We start from the raw sequence: 20,727 nt of genomic DNA, 5'->3' as shown, positions 1-20,727 counted from the left end.
GAACGTGACTTTTTATTTAATTAACTATTGTGGGCTCATTAAAAGCTGTTATCTCATGATTAGGATCAATCCCTCTTTCCTCCTAGATAGTGATCATTCATTAACATTTACATCATAAAAAAAAGGATTATTAATAAAAGTGATGTTAAATGACAATTAAGTGTTATTCCGTTAGTGTGGAACTGACGTTATATCCCAAATGACATTGATATATAATTTGTGTTAAATACTGAACTGAGGTAGGAAGTAAATTGAAATTAGTGAACATTTGATACTGAGACTATAGAAGCAGAAGCGCTTAAGGTTTCTCTTCTCTGGCAAAACAGGTACGAACTTTAACTCAATAGTCGACATTATGTATTGTAAATACATTAGCATTTCATACTTATTTTGATGACGCACTGTTAAACAAAGGAACGTTGAGTCTCTGTACGAGTAATAAAATTAAATCTAAAAAACATAATTAATAACGGCGAACTCCGCGTGTCGTCATCGGGCAATAACTGGTCAATCCTGGAGACTTGTGTGGTGAAATCAGAAGTTGGGCATATAAAACAAACTTAAAAATCCATTGAAGCTACAGTGGAGTCGGCACAACATGTGGTGGGCAGTTATAAGTTGGACCAGGGGACCCACTGCATTCCATATAAACACAGCTCACACCATTATGGAGTCACCACCAGCTTGAACAGTGCCTTGTTGACAACTTGGGACCGTGGTGTCTGCGCCAAATTCAGATGCTGTTATCAGATCTTACCAACTGAAATCAGGAGTCATCGGATCAGGCCACAGTTTTCCAGTCATCTAGGATCCAACGGATGTGGTTCACAACCCCAGGACAGGCTCTGCAGGCAATGTCATGCTGTTAAGGCAGTCGTGTCAGTCGTCTGCTGCCGTAGCTCATTAATGCCGGAATTTGCCGCACTGTCCTAGTAGAGAAGTTTGTCGTACGTCACACATTGATTTCTCTAGTCATTTCACGCTGTGTTACTTGTCTGTTAGCACTGACAACTCTATGCATGTGCCTGAAATTTTGTGTTTCCAGCACACTCTTGGTGTTGTGGATCTCAGAATATTGAAATCCCATACGATTTCCAAAATGGCACATCCTGTGTGTCTAGCTCCAACTACTGCTTTCAAAAATCTGTTAATTCCCATCCTGCAGCCACAAACACATAGGAAACCTAGACTGAAATTTTCACTCTACAGCAGAGTGTGCGCTGATATGAAACTTCCTGGCAGATTAAAACGGTGTGCCGGACCGAGACTCGAACTCGGAACCTTTGCCTTTCGCGGGCAAGTGCTCTACCAACTAAGCTACCCAAGCACGATTCACACCCCGTCCTCACAGCTTTAATTCCACCAGTACCTCGTCTCCTACATTCCAAACTTCACACAAGCTCTCCTGCGAATCTTGCAGAACTAGCACTCCTGGAAGAAAGGGTATTGTGGAGAGTCGTGCTTGGGTAGCTCAGTTGGTAGAGCACTTGTCTGCGAAAGGCAAAGGTCCTGAGTTCGAGTCTCGGTCCAGCACACCGTTTTAATCTGCCAGGAAGTTTCATATCAATGCACACTCCACTGTAGAGTGAAAATTTCATTCTAGAAACGTCCGCCAGGCTGTGGCTAAGCCATGTCTCCGCAGTATCCTTTCTTCTTGGGGAGCAAAATAACTGATGATGGTCGAAGTAGGGAGGATGTAAAATGTAGACTGGCAATGGCAAGGAAAGCGTTTCTGAAGAAGAGAAATTTGTTAACATCGAGTATTGATTTAAGTGTCAGGAAGTCGTTTCTGAAAGTATTTGTATGGATTGTAGCCATGTATGGAAGTGAAACATAGACGATAAATAGTTTGGACAAGAAGAGAATAGAAGCTTTCGAAATGTGGTGCTACAGAAGAATGCTGAAGATTAGGTGGGTAGATCACATAACTAATGAGGAGGTATTGAGTAGAATTGGGGAGAAGAGGAGTTTGTGGCACAACTTGACAAGAAGAAGGGACCGGTTGGTAGGACATGTTCTGAGGCATCAACATGTTTTTGTGTATAAATAGACAGCTCAATGGAGTGATCATCTTCAACATGGTTGTCGACAATGAAATACATGTTATGGTAGCCTTTGTGATGTTGCTTTTCAAATAGTAACTGTTATATAACAGACCTTGTAAAAGTAGTGCATCGGAACAAACATTTTATAAACTGGCTTCTTTATTATATGACTCATAAGCTGCTTATGTGGAAAACTGGGCCAGTGAAAGTAACAGGGTGGTTATAAAGTAGTTATACAAAAGTAACCCTTAACTGTGAAAAAGCTAAATAACTTACAGAAATGTTTGATACACCATTGATTTTATTGACAGGTATTAAACGTGGTTAGTTTTTGTAACACAACAAACATCCCATTAGTAATTTCCTGCCTGAGACTATGAAGCACGTCTTGACTTATGATGGCAACTGCTTGTGTTACCTATAGTTGCAGCTCTTTGATGTTTCCTTGAAATGAAATGGAGGAATGAACACTGTCTTTAATGTAACCCCATACACAAAACCCACTAGGGTAAAATCAGGTGGTTGTGGTGGCCAGGATATTGTTCCACTACGTCCAATTGATGTCAGCACATTCCTAAGGAGGTACACGACAACTTCACGATCATAATGTGGTGGCACGCCGTTTTCCTAAAAAATAAATTGTATGCCCATATCCTGTCACAATTGAGGCATTAGATAATGTTCGTGCATGTCCAGTTACAGTTGACTCAGCAAAAAAGAAAGCATTGTATATTTCATTACAGGTTACAGTGGAAAAAAAATTTCTTAGATGAGTACCATACAAATTGGATTATATGATGTGGTTTCTACTCACTCCATATTTTAACGTTATGCCAAGTCACTTTACTGCAGGTGTGGTTGGTGGCTTATTCACTGAAAACAATTTTATTGAGAATATCACCTTCAGTTTGCATTGTGTGAAACACTTCTAAACAAAACTCAGCTCTTTCCCAAAACTGTGCCCTCCCCGCTCTTCCTCTTAAAGCTCACAATGGTTCAAGTTCGTAGTGTTGGGATATGTCTCTCTGTAGTACCTCCCACACTGCATTAATATGCGTGTTCTATTCTGAGTGCCCGTGTCTTGTTGATTTACCTGGATCACGAATGTAAGACTGCCAGACTTTTTAAATTGCTGCACCAGAGTCTGCTGACCCTGACCTGGTGTCCTATGTGGTATGCAGCCTATTTCAATGAACCAGTTGTACCAATTAACAGCAGCCGATCTTTGATGTGATGGCTTGCAATATTCAGTCCTGAATTGTCTCTGAATTGTAGTGGCAGATTTAGATTCATGAACCCATAAATGACACTGCGTACCCTCTGCACCATTATTTGACTCTGTGATAACATTGGAATAAATCATTCACACATGCCACCTAGCAGGAATGTCGGGAACTGACAGTGTTAGGCCAGAATAAAACTTGAAGATATCCTGTATTCAGTGCTATATCAAACTTTTCTTTAAGTTAGCTCCCGGGGCTGCGATGTTAACCAGTTCTGCACGTACAGCTGGACGTTGTTATCCGAGGTGAATCTTTGCCTCTGTACTACCACCTTGACTGACATCTCTGCCCAAACTCTTTGCTTTTACATATGTCTGCTTGTGTGTGTGTGTGTGTGTGTGTGTGTGTGTGTGTGTGTGTGTCCTTTTTTTGTTTGTCCTTTAGGTAAGTCTTTCCGCTCCCGGGATTGGAATGACTCCTTACCCTCTCCCTGAAAATGCACATCCTTTCGTCTTTCCCTCTCCTTCCCTCTTTCCTGATGAAGCAACCGTGGGTTGTGAAAGCTTGAATTTTGTGTGTTTGTGTTTGTTAGTGTCTCTAACAACATACTAACGCTTTCTTTTGGTAAGTTACATCATCTTTGTTTTTAGATATATTTTCTTTAAGTTATTTACCCTTTTTACAGTTAAGGCTTACTTTTGTATAACTGATCTATAAACACCCTGTATTATAAATTACAGCTGATTTATGAATATGATTCTTGTTATAAGCAAGACTACATTTTAATCAGATTTTTTTTTTTGTGATGTTTCACAGAATTCGTGATGTCAATGTACAACCAGCTGAACATGATGGAACCTGAGTCCGATGCCAGTGGGAATGGTGAAACTGCTCAAAAGCTGTTCACTTTCCGGATGCTCCACCTGGAGTTCGAGATGGTGGACCAGACATTCGATAAGACGGTTATGCTGCGGCTGGGTGGGCTTGCCTTCGACCTGAACGACCCCGTGTCCGGGTCGGTGCGCGTGCTGGACACGCCGATGACGGCAGGGGAGCTCGAGTACCTACTCACTGTCAAGTACACCAGTGTGAGTAGTCGTCATAAATACTGGATCTGTTGCAAATATGAGGTCAGCAGTTAGTGCAGCTCTTCAGATCCTTTCTGACATATTGGAGGGCAATCATTGTTTGAGTATGTCCTCACAGCAAAACTTTATAATGGTGCTTCCACAGTCTTAATTTTGAGTTGTATAAGGGGTGTTCAGAAAGAAACAAGCCAGAAACATAATTATAGAAATCAGTACCTGTACATTAGAAGTATTGACCCTGGCTGTTGAGACACTTGTCTCACTGTGACGCAAGGTGGTGAATGGCTGTCTCATAAAATTCCTGGGGCTGCGATGTTAACCAGTTCCGCACATACAGCTGGACGTCATTATCTGAGGTGCAGAATGAGATTTTCACTCTGCAGTGGAGTGTGCGCTGATAGGAAACTTCCTGGCAGATTAGAACTGTGTGCCAGACCGAGACTCGAACTCGGGACCTTTGCCTTTCGCGGGCAAGTTCTCTACCAACTGAGCTATCCAAGCACGACTCACGCCCCATCCTCAGAGCTTTACTTCTGCCAGTACCTCGTCTCCTACCTTCCAAACTTTACAGAAGCTCTCCTGCGAACTTTGCAGAACTAGCACTCCTGAAAGAAAGGATATTGCGGAGACATGGCTTAGCCACAGCCTGGGGGATGTTTCCAGAATGAGATTTTCACTCAAGGTTCGCAGGAGAGCTTCTGTAAAGTTTGGAAGGTAGGAGACGAGGTACTGGCAGAAGTAAAGCTGTGCGGACGGGGCATGAGTCGTGCTTGGGTAGCTCAGTTGGTAGAGCACATGCCCGCGAAAGGCAAAAGTCCCGAGTTCGAGTCTCGGTCCGGCACACAGTTTTAATCTGCCAGGAAGTTTCATTATCCGAGGTGAATCGTTTGCCCCTTAGAATTCTTTTAAGGGGACCAAAAATGGCATAATCACAGGGGGAGAGGTCCGGACTGTACGGAAGGTGGCAGAGAACCTCCCATTTGAATTTCTGCAGGAGTGCCGTGACTGGGTTGGCCTTGTGGGGCTTTGCATTATCGTGGAGCAGAATGACCCCACGGGTGAGATTGCCTGGTCATTTTGATTTGACTGCCCGGCGGAGGGTGGTCGAGGTTTTCGCGAGTAACTCTGGACATTCACTGTTGTCCCGTGCTGCAGGAAGTGAATCGGAATGGGACCATCTTGGTCAAAGAAGAATGTCAGCATAACCTTTCCTGCACTCGTGTGGATAGCCTTGGCTTTTTTTTGGTTGTGGTGACCCTGGATGTTTCCACTGGAGACTTTGTCATTTTGATACTGATTCAAAGTGATTACACCATGACTCGTCTCCAGCCAACACTCATGCCAGGAATGCATTCTCTTCTTGAGCAAAGTGCTGCAGATGAGCAAGGCAATTCTACATGCTTCCTGGTGTGGTTGAAGACTGTGGGGCACCTATTGGGCACACACTTTGCGCATGTGCAGTCATTCCTTCACGGTGGTGCGAACACGTCCGACACTCAATCTGACCACGGTGGCTAGGGTTTCACTGTCACTTGGCGGTCGTGGGCAATGAGTGCATCCACCAGGTGGACGATGTCATCGGTAATGCAGTGTCGTGCTCCAGATCTTGCATCATCGGCTAATGACACAAGTTCTTCCCTGAAGAGCTTGTGCCACACCTTGAGCCTTGCAAGGGACATGCAGTGTTCGCCGTACACTTGTGACATTTGTCTGTGAATGTCCATTCCTCCTCCTCCTTCCGCGGTCAGATAACGAACACCACCTGTTTGCTGCGTGTGTGTCACTGTTTGCAATGCGACTGGCAGCATTGGACGATTGATGCATGCTGCTGCTAGCTCTGTATACTCATGTGATGTGCGTGCGTGCCCTCTAGCGATGGGCTGTGAACCTCCACACTCTGGTCGGAACCACACCTCGATACACACGCCATGATATTTCCCTCCTGTTACCGGTTCTTGCATTCCAGACTCCGGGTCATTTCTTTTTGAACACCCGTTTTGTTTTGGTAATGCCCATTGCATTGTTCCGGTAGTTATCTACCATGATACTGGGCAGCAAAGTAGAGTCTGATCAGGAGCTAGCTCTTCATATTATTCAGTCTTGCTCACCTTACTACTCTATCCAGTTACATTAATGTGACTACCTGTCAGAAACTTGAATATCCGCATTTTGTAGTGCATATCACTGCGAGACCTGCAGGTAGAGAATCAGTGACGTTCTGGAAGGTATCGACAGTCTTGCAGCTATTCCAGATAACCCCAGTGCTGCAGCCAGCTGTGCTGGGTTTTTCATTTCATGATCCATGGCATTAACAACCTGATCGTTGTGGATCCACAGTTTCTCCATTGGGTTTAAATCCGAGGTGTTTAATGAGCATGGGAGTATGTTGTTGTTGTTGTTGTTGTTGTTGTGGTCTTCAGTCCTGAGACTGGTTTGATGCAGCTCTCCATGCTACTCTATCCTGTGCAAGCTTTTTCATCTCCCAGTACCTACTGCAACCTACATCCTTCTGAATCTGCTTAGTGTATTCATCTCTTGGTCTCCCTCTACGATTTTTACCCTCCACGCTGCCCTCCAATACTAAATTGGTGATCCCTTGATGCCTCAGAACATGTCCTACCAACCGATCCCTTCTTCTGGTCAAGTTGTGCCACAAACTTCTCTTCTCCCCAATCCTATTCAATACTTCCTCATTAGTTATGTGATCTACCCATCTAATCTTCAGCATTCTTCTGTAGCACCACATTTCGAAAGCTTCTATTCTCTTCTTGTCCAAACTATTTATCGTCCATGTTTCACTTCCATACATGGCTACACTCCATACGAATACTTTCAGAAATGACTTCCTGACACTTAAATCAATACTGGATGTTAACAAATTTCTCTTCTTCAGAAACGCTTTCCTTGCCATTGCCAGCCTACATTTTATATCCTCTCTACTTCGACCATCATCAGTTATTTTGCTCCCCAAATAGCAAAACTCCTTTACTACTTTAAGTGCCTCATTTCCTAATCTAATTCCCTCAGCATCACCCGACTTAATTAGACTACATTCCATTATCCTTGTTTTGCTTTTGTTGATGTTCATCTTATATCCTCCTTTCAAGACACTGTCCATTCCATTCAACTGCTCTTCCAAGTCCTTTGCTGTCTCTGACAGAATTACAATGTCATCGGCGAACCTCAAAGTTTTTATTTCTTCTCCATGAATTTTAATACCTACTCTGAATTTTTCTTTTGTTTCCTTTACTGCTTGCTCAATATACAGATTGAACAACATCGGGAAGAGGCTACAACCCTGTCTTACTCCCTTCCCAACAACTGCTTCCCTTTCATGTCCCTCGACTCTTATAACTGCCATCTGGTTTCTGTACAAATTGTAAATAGCCTTTCGCTCCCTGTATTTTACCCATGCCACCTTTAGAATATGAAAGAGAGTATTCCAGTCAACATTGTCAAAAGCTTTCTCTAAGTCTACAAATGCTAGAAACGTAGGTTTGCCTTTCCTTAATCTTTCTTCTAAGATAAGTCATAAGGTCAGTATTGCCTCACGTGTTCCAGTGTTTCTACGGAATCCAAACTGATCTTCCCCGAGGTTGCCTTCTACTAGTTTTTCCATTCGTCTGTAAAGAATTCGTGTTAGTATTTTGCAGCTGTGACTTATTAAGCTGATAGTTCGGTAATTTTCACATCTGTCAACACCTGCTTTCTTTGGGATTGGAATTATTATATTCTTCTTGAAGTCTGAGGGTATTTCGCCTGTTTCATACATCTTGCTCACCAGATGGTAGAGTTTTGTCAGGACTGGCTCTCCCACGGCCGTCAGTAGTTCCAATGGAATATTGTCTACTCCGGGGGCCTTGTTTCGACTCAGGTCTTTCAGTGCTCTGTCAAACTCTTCACGCAGTATCGTATCTCCCATTTCATCTTCATCTACATCCTCTTCCATTTCCATAATATTGTCCTCAAGTACATCGCCCTTGTATAGACCCTCTATATACTCCTTCCACCTTTCTGCTTTCCCTTCTTTGCTTAGAACTGGGTTTCCATCTGAGCTCTTGATATTCATACAAGTGTTTCTCCTTTCTCCAAAGGTCTCTTTAATTTTCCTGTAGGCGGTATCTATCTTACCCCTAGTGAGAGAGGCCTCTACATCCTTACATTTGTCCTCTAGCCATCCCTGCTTAGCCATTTTGCACTTCCTGTCGATCTCATTTTTGAGACGTTTGTATTCCTTTTTGCCTGTTTCACTTACTGCATTTTTATATTTTCTCCTTGCATCAATCAAATTCAATATTTCTTCTGTTACCCAAGGATTTCTACTAGCCCTCGTCTTTTTACCTACTTGATCCTCTGCTGCCTTCACTACTTCATCCCTCAAAGCTACCCATTCTTCTTCTACTGTATTTATTTCCCCCATTCCTGTCAATTGCTCCCTTATGCTCTCCCTGAATCTCTGTACAACCTCTGGTTCTTTTAGTTTATCCAGGTCCCATCTCCTTAAATTCCCACCTTTTTGCAGTTTCTTCAGTTTTAATCTACAGGTCATAACCAATAGATTGTGGTCAGAGTCCACATCTGCCCCTGGAAATGTCTTACAATTTAAAACCTGGTTCCTAAATCTCTGTCTTACCATTATATAATCTATCTGATACCTTTTAGTATCTCCAGGGTTCTTCCATGTATACAACCTTCTTTCATGATTCTTAAACCAAGTGTTAGCTATGATTATGTTGTGCTCTGTGCAAAATTCTACCAGGCGGCTTCCTCTTTCATTTCTGTCCCCCAATCCATATTCACCTACTATGTTTCCTTCTCTCCCTTTTCCTACACTCGAATTCCAGTCACCCATGACTATTAAATTTTCGTCTCCCTTCACAATCTGAATAATTTCTTTTATTTCATCATACATTTCTTCAATTTCTTCGTCATCTGCAGAGCTAGTTGGCATATAAACTTGTACTACTGTAGTAGGTGTGGGCTTCGTATCTATCTTGGCCACAATAATGCGTTCACTATGCTGTTTGTAGTAGCTTGCCCGCATTCCTATTTTCCTATTCATTATTAAACCTACTCCTGCATTACCCCTATTTGATTTTGTGTTTATAACCCTGTAGTCACCTGACCAGAAGTCTTGTTCCTCCTGCCACTGAACTTCACTAATTCCCACTATATCTAACTTCAACCTATCCATTTCTCTTTTTAAATTTTCTAACCTACCTGCCCGATTAAGGGATCTGACATTCCACGCTCCGATCTGTAAAACGCCAGTTTTCTTTCTCCTGATAACGACATCCTCTTGAGTAGTCCCCGCCCGGAGATCCGAATGGGGGACTATTTTACCTCCGGAATATTTTACCCAAGAGGACGCCATCATCATGTAATCATACAGTAAAGCTGCATGCCCTCGGGAAAAATTACGGCTGTAGTTTCCCCTTGCTTTCAGCCATTCGCAGTACCAGCACAGCAAGGCCGTTTTGGTTATTGTTACAAGGCCAGATCAGTCAATCATCCAGACTGTTGCCCTTGCAACTACTGAAAAGGCTGCTGCCCCTCTTCAGGAACCACACGTTTGTCTGGCCTCTCAACAGATACCCCTCCGTTGTGGTTGCACCTACGGTACGGCAATCTGTACCGCTGAGGCACGCAAGCCTCCCCACCAACGGCAAGGTCCATGGTTCATGGGAGTATGGTAAACTCATCCTGGTGCTCTTTGAACCACGTACGTATACTATGAGCTGTGTGACATGTTGCATTGTCCAGCTGGTAGATGCCACTATGATGAGGAAAAACAAACATCATATAAGAGTGGACATAATCCCCAAGAATAGTTGCATGTGTGTGTTGTGCCTTCCAGAATGAAGAGATCACAAAGGGAATACGGAATAGCCCCACTTTTATATTCCTGGAATTAACGTTTTCCCACTGTTTACAATGTTTTTTATCGATCCTGTCAAATTCCCTATACCCACAGTGTTAATTTGCACCTGATTTTGCGTCAACATATTTATAATTTTCCCACAATTTACACATTTTGAAAAAATGTTTGTGGAGAAAAAATGACGCCAGTAGTGCTTACAAATATTACGTGGTTAAGTTTCTTGACACCAGGCCACTCTACTCATTGGATTTGAACCGGTAAACATGTAAAAGTTGTAACAATTTGTGCCGTATCTCCCGTCGCTGCCAAGCCTTACATGGAGTGGTGGCTGATAAGGGAGTAACTAGGTTCGCTCGAATAAAGAAACCGTGACCAATCACAACCATTTCCAAACTATCTCCGCTGCGCAAATGCAGTTTCATGATTGCTGTGATCATCTGGACACCTTTATCGAACCATATTTATCGTGTTTTGGCATATGGGCACTTGGAGCACTAGTTGACACAGTCAGCAACTTTGATTTAGCGCCTGAAAACCCCAAAACACACACACACACACACACACACACACACACACACACACACACACACACACACACACACACACACAGAAACTTTGAGTTGCTCAAATGTTTTTAGTTTGAACACAGTACCGGTTACGTATTTTATTCATGCTGAGCAAAACATGTTTCGAGAATTTATTCAAGTGCAGTACTTACGTATGTATTTTTTGTGATGTTACACAAACAAACAGTATGAGTGATAGTTTGCATGTGTGTCTGAATTTCTACATAACTGATGAAGCCCAGTACCTGATAACCCCAAAAAGACAGCTACAGTGCAAGAGATGCAGCGGAATAACACATATTCAAACTCTATACAAAATACTTATTTACATATTTGCACATGACAACGAGAAAAAATTCTTGAAATGAAACGTGCTAAGCATGAAAACATACGTAACTAGTGCAGTATTTCATTATTTAAATATTGAATGACAGCTGCACGCTTTCAAAAACATAGATTACGGCATATGAAATTGAGCAGATGTTCCTACGTCCCGGACAGTTATTAGTTCCTGTTACATCAGTAGTTTTTATTATACAGTGTGGTCCATTGATCGTGATCTCACGAAATAAGCGTCAAATGAAAAAACTACAAAGAACAAAAGTTGGCTAGCTTGAAGAGGGAAACCAGTTGGCACTCTGGTTGGCCCGCTAGATGGCGCTGCCATAGGTCAAAACAGATATCAGCTGTGTTTTTTTAAATAGCGACCCCCAATTTTTATTACATATTTGTGTAGTATGTAAAGAAATATGAATGTTTTAGTTGGATCACTTTTTTCACTTTGTGATAGATGGCGCTCTAATAGCCAGAAACATTTGGCTAACAATTTTAGACGAACAGTTGGTAACAGATAGGTTTTTTAAATTAAAATACAGAATGTAGGTACGTTTGAACATTTTATTTCGGTTGTTCCAATGTGATAAGATGTACCTTTGAGAACTTATCATTTCTGAGAACGCATGTTGTTACAGTGTGATTACCTGTAAATACCATATTAGTGCAATAAATGCTCACCTGTAAATACCATATTAGTGCAATAAATGCTCAAAATGATGTCCGTCAACCTCAATGCATTGGGCAATACGTGTAACAACATTCCTCTCAACAGTGAGTAGTTCACCTTCCGTAATTTTCACACATGCATTGACTATGCGGTGATGCATGTTGTCAGGCATTGTCGGTGCATCACGATAGCAAATATCCTTCAACTTTCCCCACAGAAAGAAATCCGGGGACATCAGATCCGGTGAACGTGTGGGCCATGGTATGGTGCTTCGACGACCAATCCACCTGTCATCAAATATGCTATTCAGTACCGCTTCAACCGCACGCGAGCTATGTGCCGGACGTCCGTCAATTTGGAAGTAAATCACCATTCTGTCATGCAGTGAAACATCTTGTAGTAACATCAGTAGAACATTACGTAGGAAATCGGCATACATTGCACCATTTAGACTGCCATTGATAATATGGAGGCCAATTATCCTTCCTCCCATAATGCCACACCATACATTAACCCGCCAAGGTCGCTGATGTTCCACTTGCTGTAGCCTTTGTGGATTTTCCGTTGCCCAATAGTGCATATTATGCCGGTTTACATTACCACTTTTGGTGAATGGTGCTTGGTCACTAAATAGAATGCATGCAAAAAATCTGTCATCATCCCGTAATTTCTCTTGTGCCCAGTGGCAGAACTGTACACAATGTTCAAAGTCGTCGTCATGCAATTTATGGTGCATAGAAATATGTTATGGGTGCAATCGATGTTGATGTAGCATTCTCAACACCGACATTTTTGAGATTCCAAATTCTCACGCAATTTGTCTTCTACTGATGTGCGGATTAGCCACGACAGCAGCTAAAACACCTACTTGGGCATCATCATTTGTTGCAGGTTGTGGTTGAAGTTTCACATGTGGCTGAACGTTTCCTATTTCCTTAAATAATGTAACTATCCGGCGAACAGTCCAGACACTTGGATGATGTCGTGCAGGATACTGAGCAGCATACATAGCACACGCCCGTTGGGCATTTTGATCACAATAACCATACATCAACACAATATCGACCTTTTCTGCAATTGGTGAACGGTCCATTTTAACATGGGTAATGTATCGCGAATCTAATACCATCTGCACTGGCAGAATGTTAAGTGATACCACGTATTTATACGTTTGTGACTATTACAGCACCATCTATCACAAAGCGAAAAAAGTGCTCCAACTAAAACATTCATATTTATTTACGTACTACAGGAATGTGTAATAAAAAATGTGGGTTCCTATTTTAAAAAATGCAGTTGATATCCGTTTGACCTATGGCAGTGCCATCTAGTGGGCCAACCATAGCGCCATCTGGTTTGCCCCTTCGAGCTAGACCAGTTTCGTTCTTCGTAGTTTTTTCGCTTGATGCTTATTTCGTGAGATATTTGGCCTGGTCACTATCAGTGAACCACCTTGTATAATAAACCTTCATTAGATAATAAACAAGTCCCTGACAAGTCTTTTGACGCCTGTTATGTACATATATCAAGCATAAAGTGCAAGGGGGTATCCTACATGTAACTTCCACAGCTTACACCATTTTTTTGAAGTCCCTTGAAAAGTGTAAAAGTGAGTTTTCACTGTACTACGAAAACATCCCCCGGATAGTGACACTCCCTCCATCAGACTGGACCCTTACAACAATTGTTGCAGTGTGTTTGCTGTCAGATGTTTCACACCAATGGAGAATAAAAAAAATGATTCACTAGATAAAGGCCACCAGTCACTACTTAATGGATGTCTAGTTGCAGTATTAGTGTGCAAGTTCCAGCTTCTGTCACTAATGAGCAGCAGCCAGGGTGGGTGCAGAGCCGTGTGCCTCCTCCTTTACACATCCCTGTAGCTGTCATTCACCCATCATCTGCGGCTCATGGTACACCACTGTTGCCTCAGTGCAGGCCTTGGGTAGCGCCATTTTTCCATACTTTAACCACAGCAGCATGCAAATGGGTTACTGTTATCATGACTATGAATGAGTTGCCAATGTTGACTGGTGGCAGATGCTAAATAGAAAGATATAAATCGAAGCAGGTTTGTCAGTAATGTCGATAAGGTGCTGGCTGCACGGTCTGGATCTGCAATGACTAAAATAATTAGAAGTCATTGGAAAAAATAATATATATTGTATTTAACTGGTTGTACAGGATTCTTCTTGGCTGCATACATGTGATTATACACAGATAGCTATTGAGGCCTCACTTAGGCCATACATTACTAAGCACCTTGTTAGAGGTTGCTTCCTATCAGCTGAAGGTTGTGCTACTTTACTGCTTGACGTCCTGAGCAAGAGTGGATGGGAGCTCGCTAGAAACTTGACACAAGTTGCGGAGCAGCGCTGGTCGTGACTTGCAGGTCCAACGATACTAATACGGACTGCAGTCGATAACTGCAACACCTAACAAGAGTGGTATCGAACGTTGGTACCACAGTTGCCAACTTAGTTGTTTCGGAATTGCGTCCACTGTTAACCCGAACTACCAGTGATCGTACCCATGCGGACTTCTGCTAAATTGCTTGGTTTCTGCACTGTTCATTGGCTTCAAACGTAAGTGGTGTTCTCATTAATGTTACTGGACTGTGTATTTCAGCACGCATCCTAACCTCTTCCGATTGAGCTTTTTCTCTCATCCTCCTGGTTTCAAAATAAATATGATGCTTCTGATAATCAACATTTCATGTATTTTACTCTTGTGTATAGTGACTATTAATAAAGTTGTTTTAGCATTCAGAACATCACATTTACACTGATAAGGACAAGTCCACAAATGGCCTGTCTTATTTAACTGTCTTCTCTTGTCCCCTGATGTCGCAGGTATTTTCACAGTGGCTCTTTCTGTATGGCTCGCACTGTATCTCTCAGGCAAGACCTGTCAAAATTTACTAGACCATCCAACCAGCAGATACTGTAAATGTGGTGTGATACATTGCATCCATCCATTTTGTAATATGTGCATGTAAATGAGACATACATCCAAACAGCATGTTACCTATTTCGCTATGGAAAGAAACTTTTTATAGTGATGACCATGATTTGTTGTTTCAAAAACACTTGTTCAACACTTCACTTAACAAAAGTGATATGTTAGACTACACTCTCACAGTCGATTGGAGGAAGTTATGATAGTGAAACAGCAGATTTGCATATCCAGTGACATATCGGTGTTATCGTTTAGATTACAGGAGATACCCTATGTGATCAAAAGTATCTGGACACCCCCAGAAACAAACGTTTCTCATATTAGATGCATTATGCTGCCACCCACTACCAGGTACTCCGTATCAGCGACCTCAGTAGTCATTAGACATCGTGAGAGAGCAGAATGGGACACATTGCGGAACTCACGGACTTCGAACATTGCCAGGTGATAGATTTTCACTTGTTGTCGTATGTCTATACACGAGATTTCCACACTATTAAACGTTCCTAGGTCCACTGTTTCTGATATGATAGTGAAGTGGAAACACGAATGGACACGTACAGCACAAAAGTGTACAGGCCGACCTCAACTGTTGACTGAGAGAGACTGCTGACAGTTGAAGAGGGTTGTAATGTGTAAGTAGCATATATATATATCCAGACCATCACACAGGCATTCCAAACTGCATTCAGGATCCACTGCAAGTGTTATGACAGGTAGGTAGGAGTTGAAAAAACCGGGATTTCATGGTTGAGCAGCTACTCATGAGCCACACATCATGCCGGTAAATGCCAAACGCACGGTGCAAGGAGAGTAAACATTGGGTGATTGAACAGTAGATAAATGTTGTCCACACAACGAGTGATGAATTGTGGTACACAATGCGGCGATCTGATGGCAGGGTGTGGGTATGGCGAATGCCTGGTGAACGTCATCTGCCAGCGTGTGTAGTGCCGACAGTAAAATTCGGAGACGGTGTTATGGTGTGGTCGTGTTTTTCATGGAGGGGGCTTGCACCCCCTTGTTGTTTTCCATGGCACTATCACAGCACAGGCCTACATTGATGTTTTAAGCACCTTCATCCTTCCCACTGTTGAAGAGTACTTCGTGGATGGCGATTGCATCTTTCGACACAATCTAGCATCTGTTCATAATGCACGGCCTGTGGTGGAGTGGTTACACAACAATAACATCCCTGTAATGGACTGGCCTGCACAGAGTCCTGACCTGAATCCTCTAGAATACCTTTGGGATGTTTTGGAATCCCAACTTCATGCCAGGCCTCACTGACATACATCGATACTTCTCCTCAGTGCAGCACTCTGTGAAGAATGGGCTGTCATTCCCCAAGAAACCTTCCAGCACCTGATTGAACGTAAGCCTGCTAGAGTTGAAGCTGTCATCAAGGCTAAGGGTGGGCCAACACCATACTGAATTGCAGCATTACTGATAGAGGGTGTCACCAACTTTGCAACCAGGTGTCCGGATTCTTTCGATTACATAATGTGCATAGAGTATTTAACGTAACGACTTCCATAACATACTGAGTGGGGAGGGAGCGTTGTCTCAGAATGGGATAAATGTATTAAAAGTTACGGTGATTACTTCTGAAATAATAAACAGTTTACTTACTTTTTCCGTCTATCTCATTTTCATTTGAATGCCCCTCATAACTGCTGATGTTAGAAGTAGGAGAGAATATAAAATACAAATGACCGATAGCAGTAAAAGTGTATCTGAAGTAGTTTTTTGACAACAAATATAAATTTAAGAATTAGAAAATATTTTTGGGTGGTATTTGGCTGGCATGTAGCCTTTTACAGTAGCCAAACTTTAACAACAAACATTTCAGACAAGAAGAGAATGAAAGCTTATGAAATGTGGTGCTTCAGAAGAATGCTGAAATTAGATAGGTGGATCAGATCAACTAATAAAGAGTTACTGAAATTCATTGGAAAGATGAGTTTTACTAAAAGAAGGAATTGGTTAATTGAATGCGAGGGCAGTGTGAAAAGTTCTCGGCCTGAGAGTGAAAATGAAAATGACAATTTATGCTTTCAAATAAGTTTTATTTTTGATCACAATCTCCTCTAATGTCAATACATTTCATCCAACTGTGGTCCAATGCCATTATCCCCTCCCTCTAGTGGTCCACCAGAAGGGATGCAAAGTACCCAACTAGAGCCTCGATGACTTCTCGAATGGACCAAGAGCACTGCCCAGGAAGAAATTTTTTTTCAATTTTGAGAACAGATGAAAGTCTGAGGGTATGGTGGATGCCTTTGTGATCCAGAGTGAGCACACACAGCACCCATCTTGTGCAAAGGTTCCTCATGTTCAGCTCCTGGTGCAAGATGTGACCAACACACTCCTTTGCTGTCCCTAGAGCATTAGCAATTTCAAGCACCTTTATATGCCGATCTTCCAGGCTTATATTGTGTACCTTGTCGATGATTTCCAATGTGCTTGCAATTTTTGGACATCCTTCGTACAGATCATCTCGGAAGCTTTAACGGTCATGTTTAAACTCAGCCACTCAATTCTCCACAGTGAAAATTGAAAGTGAAGAGCCGCCATATATGTGTACAAGCTGCAAGTGAAGTTTTGTTAGTGTTATACCTTCTTGTACAAAGAATTTAATTACTGTATGACACTCATCTCCCCCCTGCCCCATATACATCATCACAAACATCACAATGGTTTCAAATGACTACATACAGTCAACTGTTGCCTGGAATGACTTGAAATTTTACATTGTGTATACTAACATGTGTGCCATCATACGGGGAAAAACTCGTACAAGTAGTGCTGTGGTCTCTGTGAGAGGCTAAGAACTTTTCAGACAGCCCTCGTATGTCCCGAGGCATCAAAATTTTTGTCAGTTTAGTATTGGAGAGAAGTGTAGGAAAAAATTTGTTGGGGGGAGATGAAGTCTAGACTGTAGCAAGCAGGTTTAAATGGTTATAAGGTGCAAGAGGTATGAGGAGACGGGGGACTGATGTGGAGATAGACTTCAAATCAGGCCTCAGCCTGAAGAAAAGAAAAATGAGTAGTAGTTAAACTACAGTGACCCAATTCCTCATAACACTTGTGGTGCTGGTCTTGAAGATGGTTGCCATTACCTGTTGGCTGGCCAAAATAACTGGCTGTTTTTGTTAAAGTTATACTTCATGTATATAAATATGTAGTTTGAATTTCAAAACTTTTTGGGTTTATTAGATTTTCTATTCTAAATGCATCTAAAAAACATACACAACAGGAGATGAAAGCAAAAATTTGCATTCATAGTGGAGGAGACTGTGTAGACTTAGAGAAAGCTTTTGACAATGTTGGTTGGAATACTCTCTTTCAAATTTTGAAAGTGGCAGCAGTAAAATACAGGGTGCGAAAGGCTATTTACAATTTGTACAGAAAGCAGATGGCAGTTATAAGAGTCGAGGGGCATGAAAGGGAAGCAGTGGTTGGGAAGGGAGTGAGACAGGGTTGTAGCCTGTCTCCGATGTTATTCAATCTGTATATTGAGCAAGCAGTAAAGGAAACAAAAGAAAAATTTGGAGTAGGTATTAAATCCATAGAGAAGAAATAAAAACTTTGGGGTTCGCCAATGGCATTTTAGTTCTGTCAGAGACAGCAAAGGAGTGGGAAGAGCAGTTGAACGGAATGGACAGTGTCATGAAAGGAGGATATAAGATGAACATCAACAAAAACAAAATGAGAATAATGGAATGTAGTCGAATTAAGTCGGGAGATGCGGAGGGAATTAGATTAGGAAAAGAGACACTTAAAGTAGTAAAGGAGTTTTGCTGTTTGGGGAGCAAAATAACTGATAATGGTGGAAGTAGAGAGGATATAAAATGTAGACTGGCACTGGCAAGGAAAGTGTTTCTGAAGAAGAGAAATTTGTTAACATCAAGTATAGATTTAAGTGTCAGGAACTATTTTCTGAAAGTATTTGTATGGAGTGTAGCGATGTATGGAAGTGAAACATGGACGATAAATAGTTTGGACAAGAAGAGAATAGAAGCTTTTGAAATGTGGTGCTACAGAAGAATGCTGAAGATTAGATGGGTAGATCACATAACTAATGAGGAGGTACTGAACAGAATTCGGGAGAAGAGGAATTTGTAACACAATTTGACTAGAAGAAGCGATTAGTTGGTAGGACATGTTCTGAGGCATCAAGGGATCACCAATTTAGTATTGGAGGGCAGTGTGGAGGGTAAAAATCATAGGAGGAGACCAAGAGATGAATACACTAGGCAGATTCAGGAGGATGTAGGCCACAATAGTTACTTGCAGATGAAGCAGCTTGGACAGGCTAGAGTAGCATGGAGGGCTGCATCAAACCAGTCTCTGGACTGAAGACTGCAACAACAGCAGTGGAGGAGTGTGTGCTGCAAATTGAAACCTGGAGAGATACACAGCCCAACATTACATTCACTGGACTTATATGCCCACATTCATTTCTTGTTGAGCCTGAAGGAGAATGTGTCATAACGAGCCACGCAGTTTGAAGGGCCATGTCACGGATTGCGTGGCTCATCCCGCTGGAGGTTCAAGTCCTCCCTCGTGTCTGTGTGTGTGTGTGTGTGTGTGTGTGTGTGTGTGTGTGTGTGTGTGTGTTTTGTTCTTAGCGTAAGTTAGTTTAAGTAGTGTGTAAGTCTAGGGACCGATAACCTCAGCAGTTAGGTCCCTTAGGAATTCACACATTTGTGTCATAATGACACAATCTTTGAATATAATATGGTAAACATATGCAGCAACTCGTCTTAAAAAATATGTAGAATTACTACAATTTTCAGATGATGTGTGATCTGAATCGTCATCAAATACTTGATTTTCGTTGTAAATAAGTTTATCTGTAAATAACTTTATCTGGTTGTTTCTCATATTCACTTCACATTTTGAACACAAAATCGCATAAAAGCACACAAAACAGAGAGAACTCACACGTCACCTAATGCTTACGAAGCAAAAGACAGTAACAAAGGTTTCAAAAATGATGAATTATTCAAGTAATATTGCTACTGTCATCTGCTAAGCTTGCAAATATCTCAGATGATTCTGGAAGCCATAAAAATACAATATTAAGAGAAACAGGATGTAATTGTTTATGGGCATTTAAATGAATCAGTGGTGAGGGTTGAAAATTTGTGCGTCAGATTGGGAAGCAAACTCAGATGCTCTGCTTCTCTAGAACAGTTGCCTTAACTACTGTGATGATCTGGGCACATGTTATGGTTGACCCATATTCTTAATGTGTCATGCTTTGGTGGTAGTATTGTGTCCCACTTCCTTTCTACTGTGCAGATGAAAGATGGTCATGTAGTAACTGTAATTTATAGTAGTAGTAGTAGTAGAGGAAAGATCACCTTCTGTGTGCACCCCCCCCCCCCCCACCCCCCCTTTTTTTCTCTTTTTTCCCCATAGATAAAAGATACAAATGTAAGCACACTATAGCCACAAGCATGATGGAGGGCAAGTGTTTTATGGGTGGGGAAGGAGCCATTTACACTTTGATGTTGCAACTTGCAGGTGCCATGGACATGAAAGAATAAGAGATTGGGTCGACAATGACTGTTGTTCCAAAAAGAAATACAAAATAAGATTGTATGGAATTACTTAATTAATTACTTATTTACTTCTTGATTTTGGGATACTAACGATCTCTCTGTTGATGAGTCTGGTTATCAATAGCTTAAATGTGAGTGTCGTAGCGTGTAGGCTTTCACGGCCGGCGTCTTCGGTAATTAAAACTTCCGGAAGTTTTAATTACTTAAATGTGAGTGTTTAATTAATATTTTGAAAATGTTATGGGGACTGTTAAATACAAAAGAATTTTAAAAAGAAGCGGTTACATGATTTTGTAGCTAGTGCACAGCAAACATATTCATCCATTATCACAGTGCCTTCCTGCAGACGGTGAAGAAGTTTGTTATAGCTACGATTGGCACTGCGCAGCA

At 41.8% G+C, this 20,727-nt stretch overlaps 1 protein-coding gene across 1 annotated transcript in view; it reads left to right on the top strand.

Moving 5' to 3' along the window:
- The window catches only part of LOC124719041 (vacuolar protein sorting-associated protein 13), a 447,369-nt gene that overhangs the window by 98,189 nt on the left and 328,453 nt on the right, over nucleotides 1-20,727 (top strand). Inside the window, exon 18 of the mRNA XM_047244711.1 lies at nucleotides 4,085-4,356. Coding sequence (XP_047100667.1) covers nucleotides 4,085-4,356 — 272 coding nt within the window. The remainder of the gene's footprint in view (nucleotides 1-4,084; nucleotides 4,357-20,727) is intronic.

The sequence above is a fragment of the Schistocerca piceifrons genome, chromosome 10 (assembly GCF_021461385.2).
Source record: "Schistocerca piceifrons isolate TAMUIC-IGC-003096 chromosome 10, iqSchPice1.1, whole genome shotgun sequence".
Lineage (NCBI taxonomy): Eukaryota > Metazoa > Arthropoda > Insecta > Orthoptera > Acrididae > Schistocerca > Schistocerca piceifrons.
The sequence above is the reverse complement of the archived record's forward strand: the minus strand, read 5'-3'. Positions and strand labels throughout refer to the sequence as shown.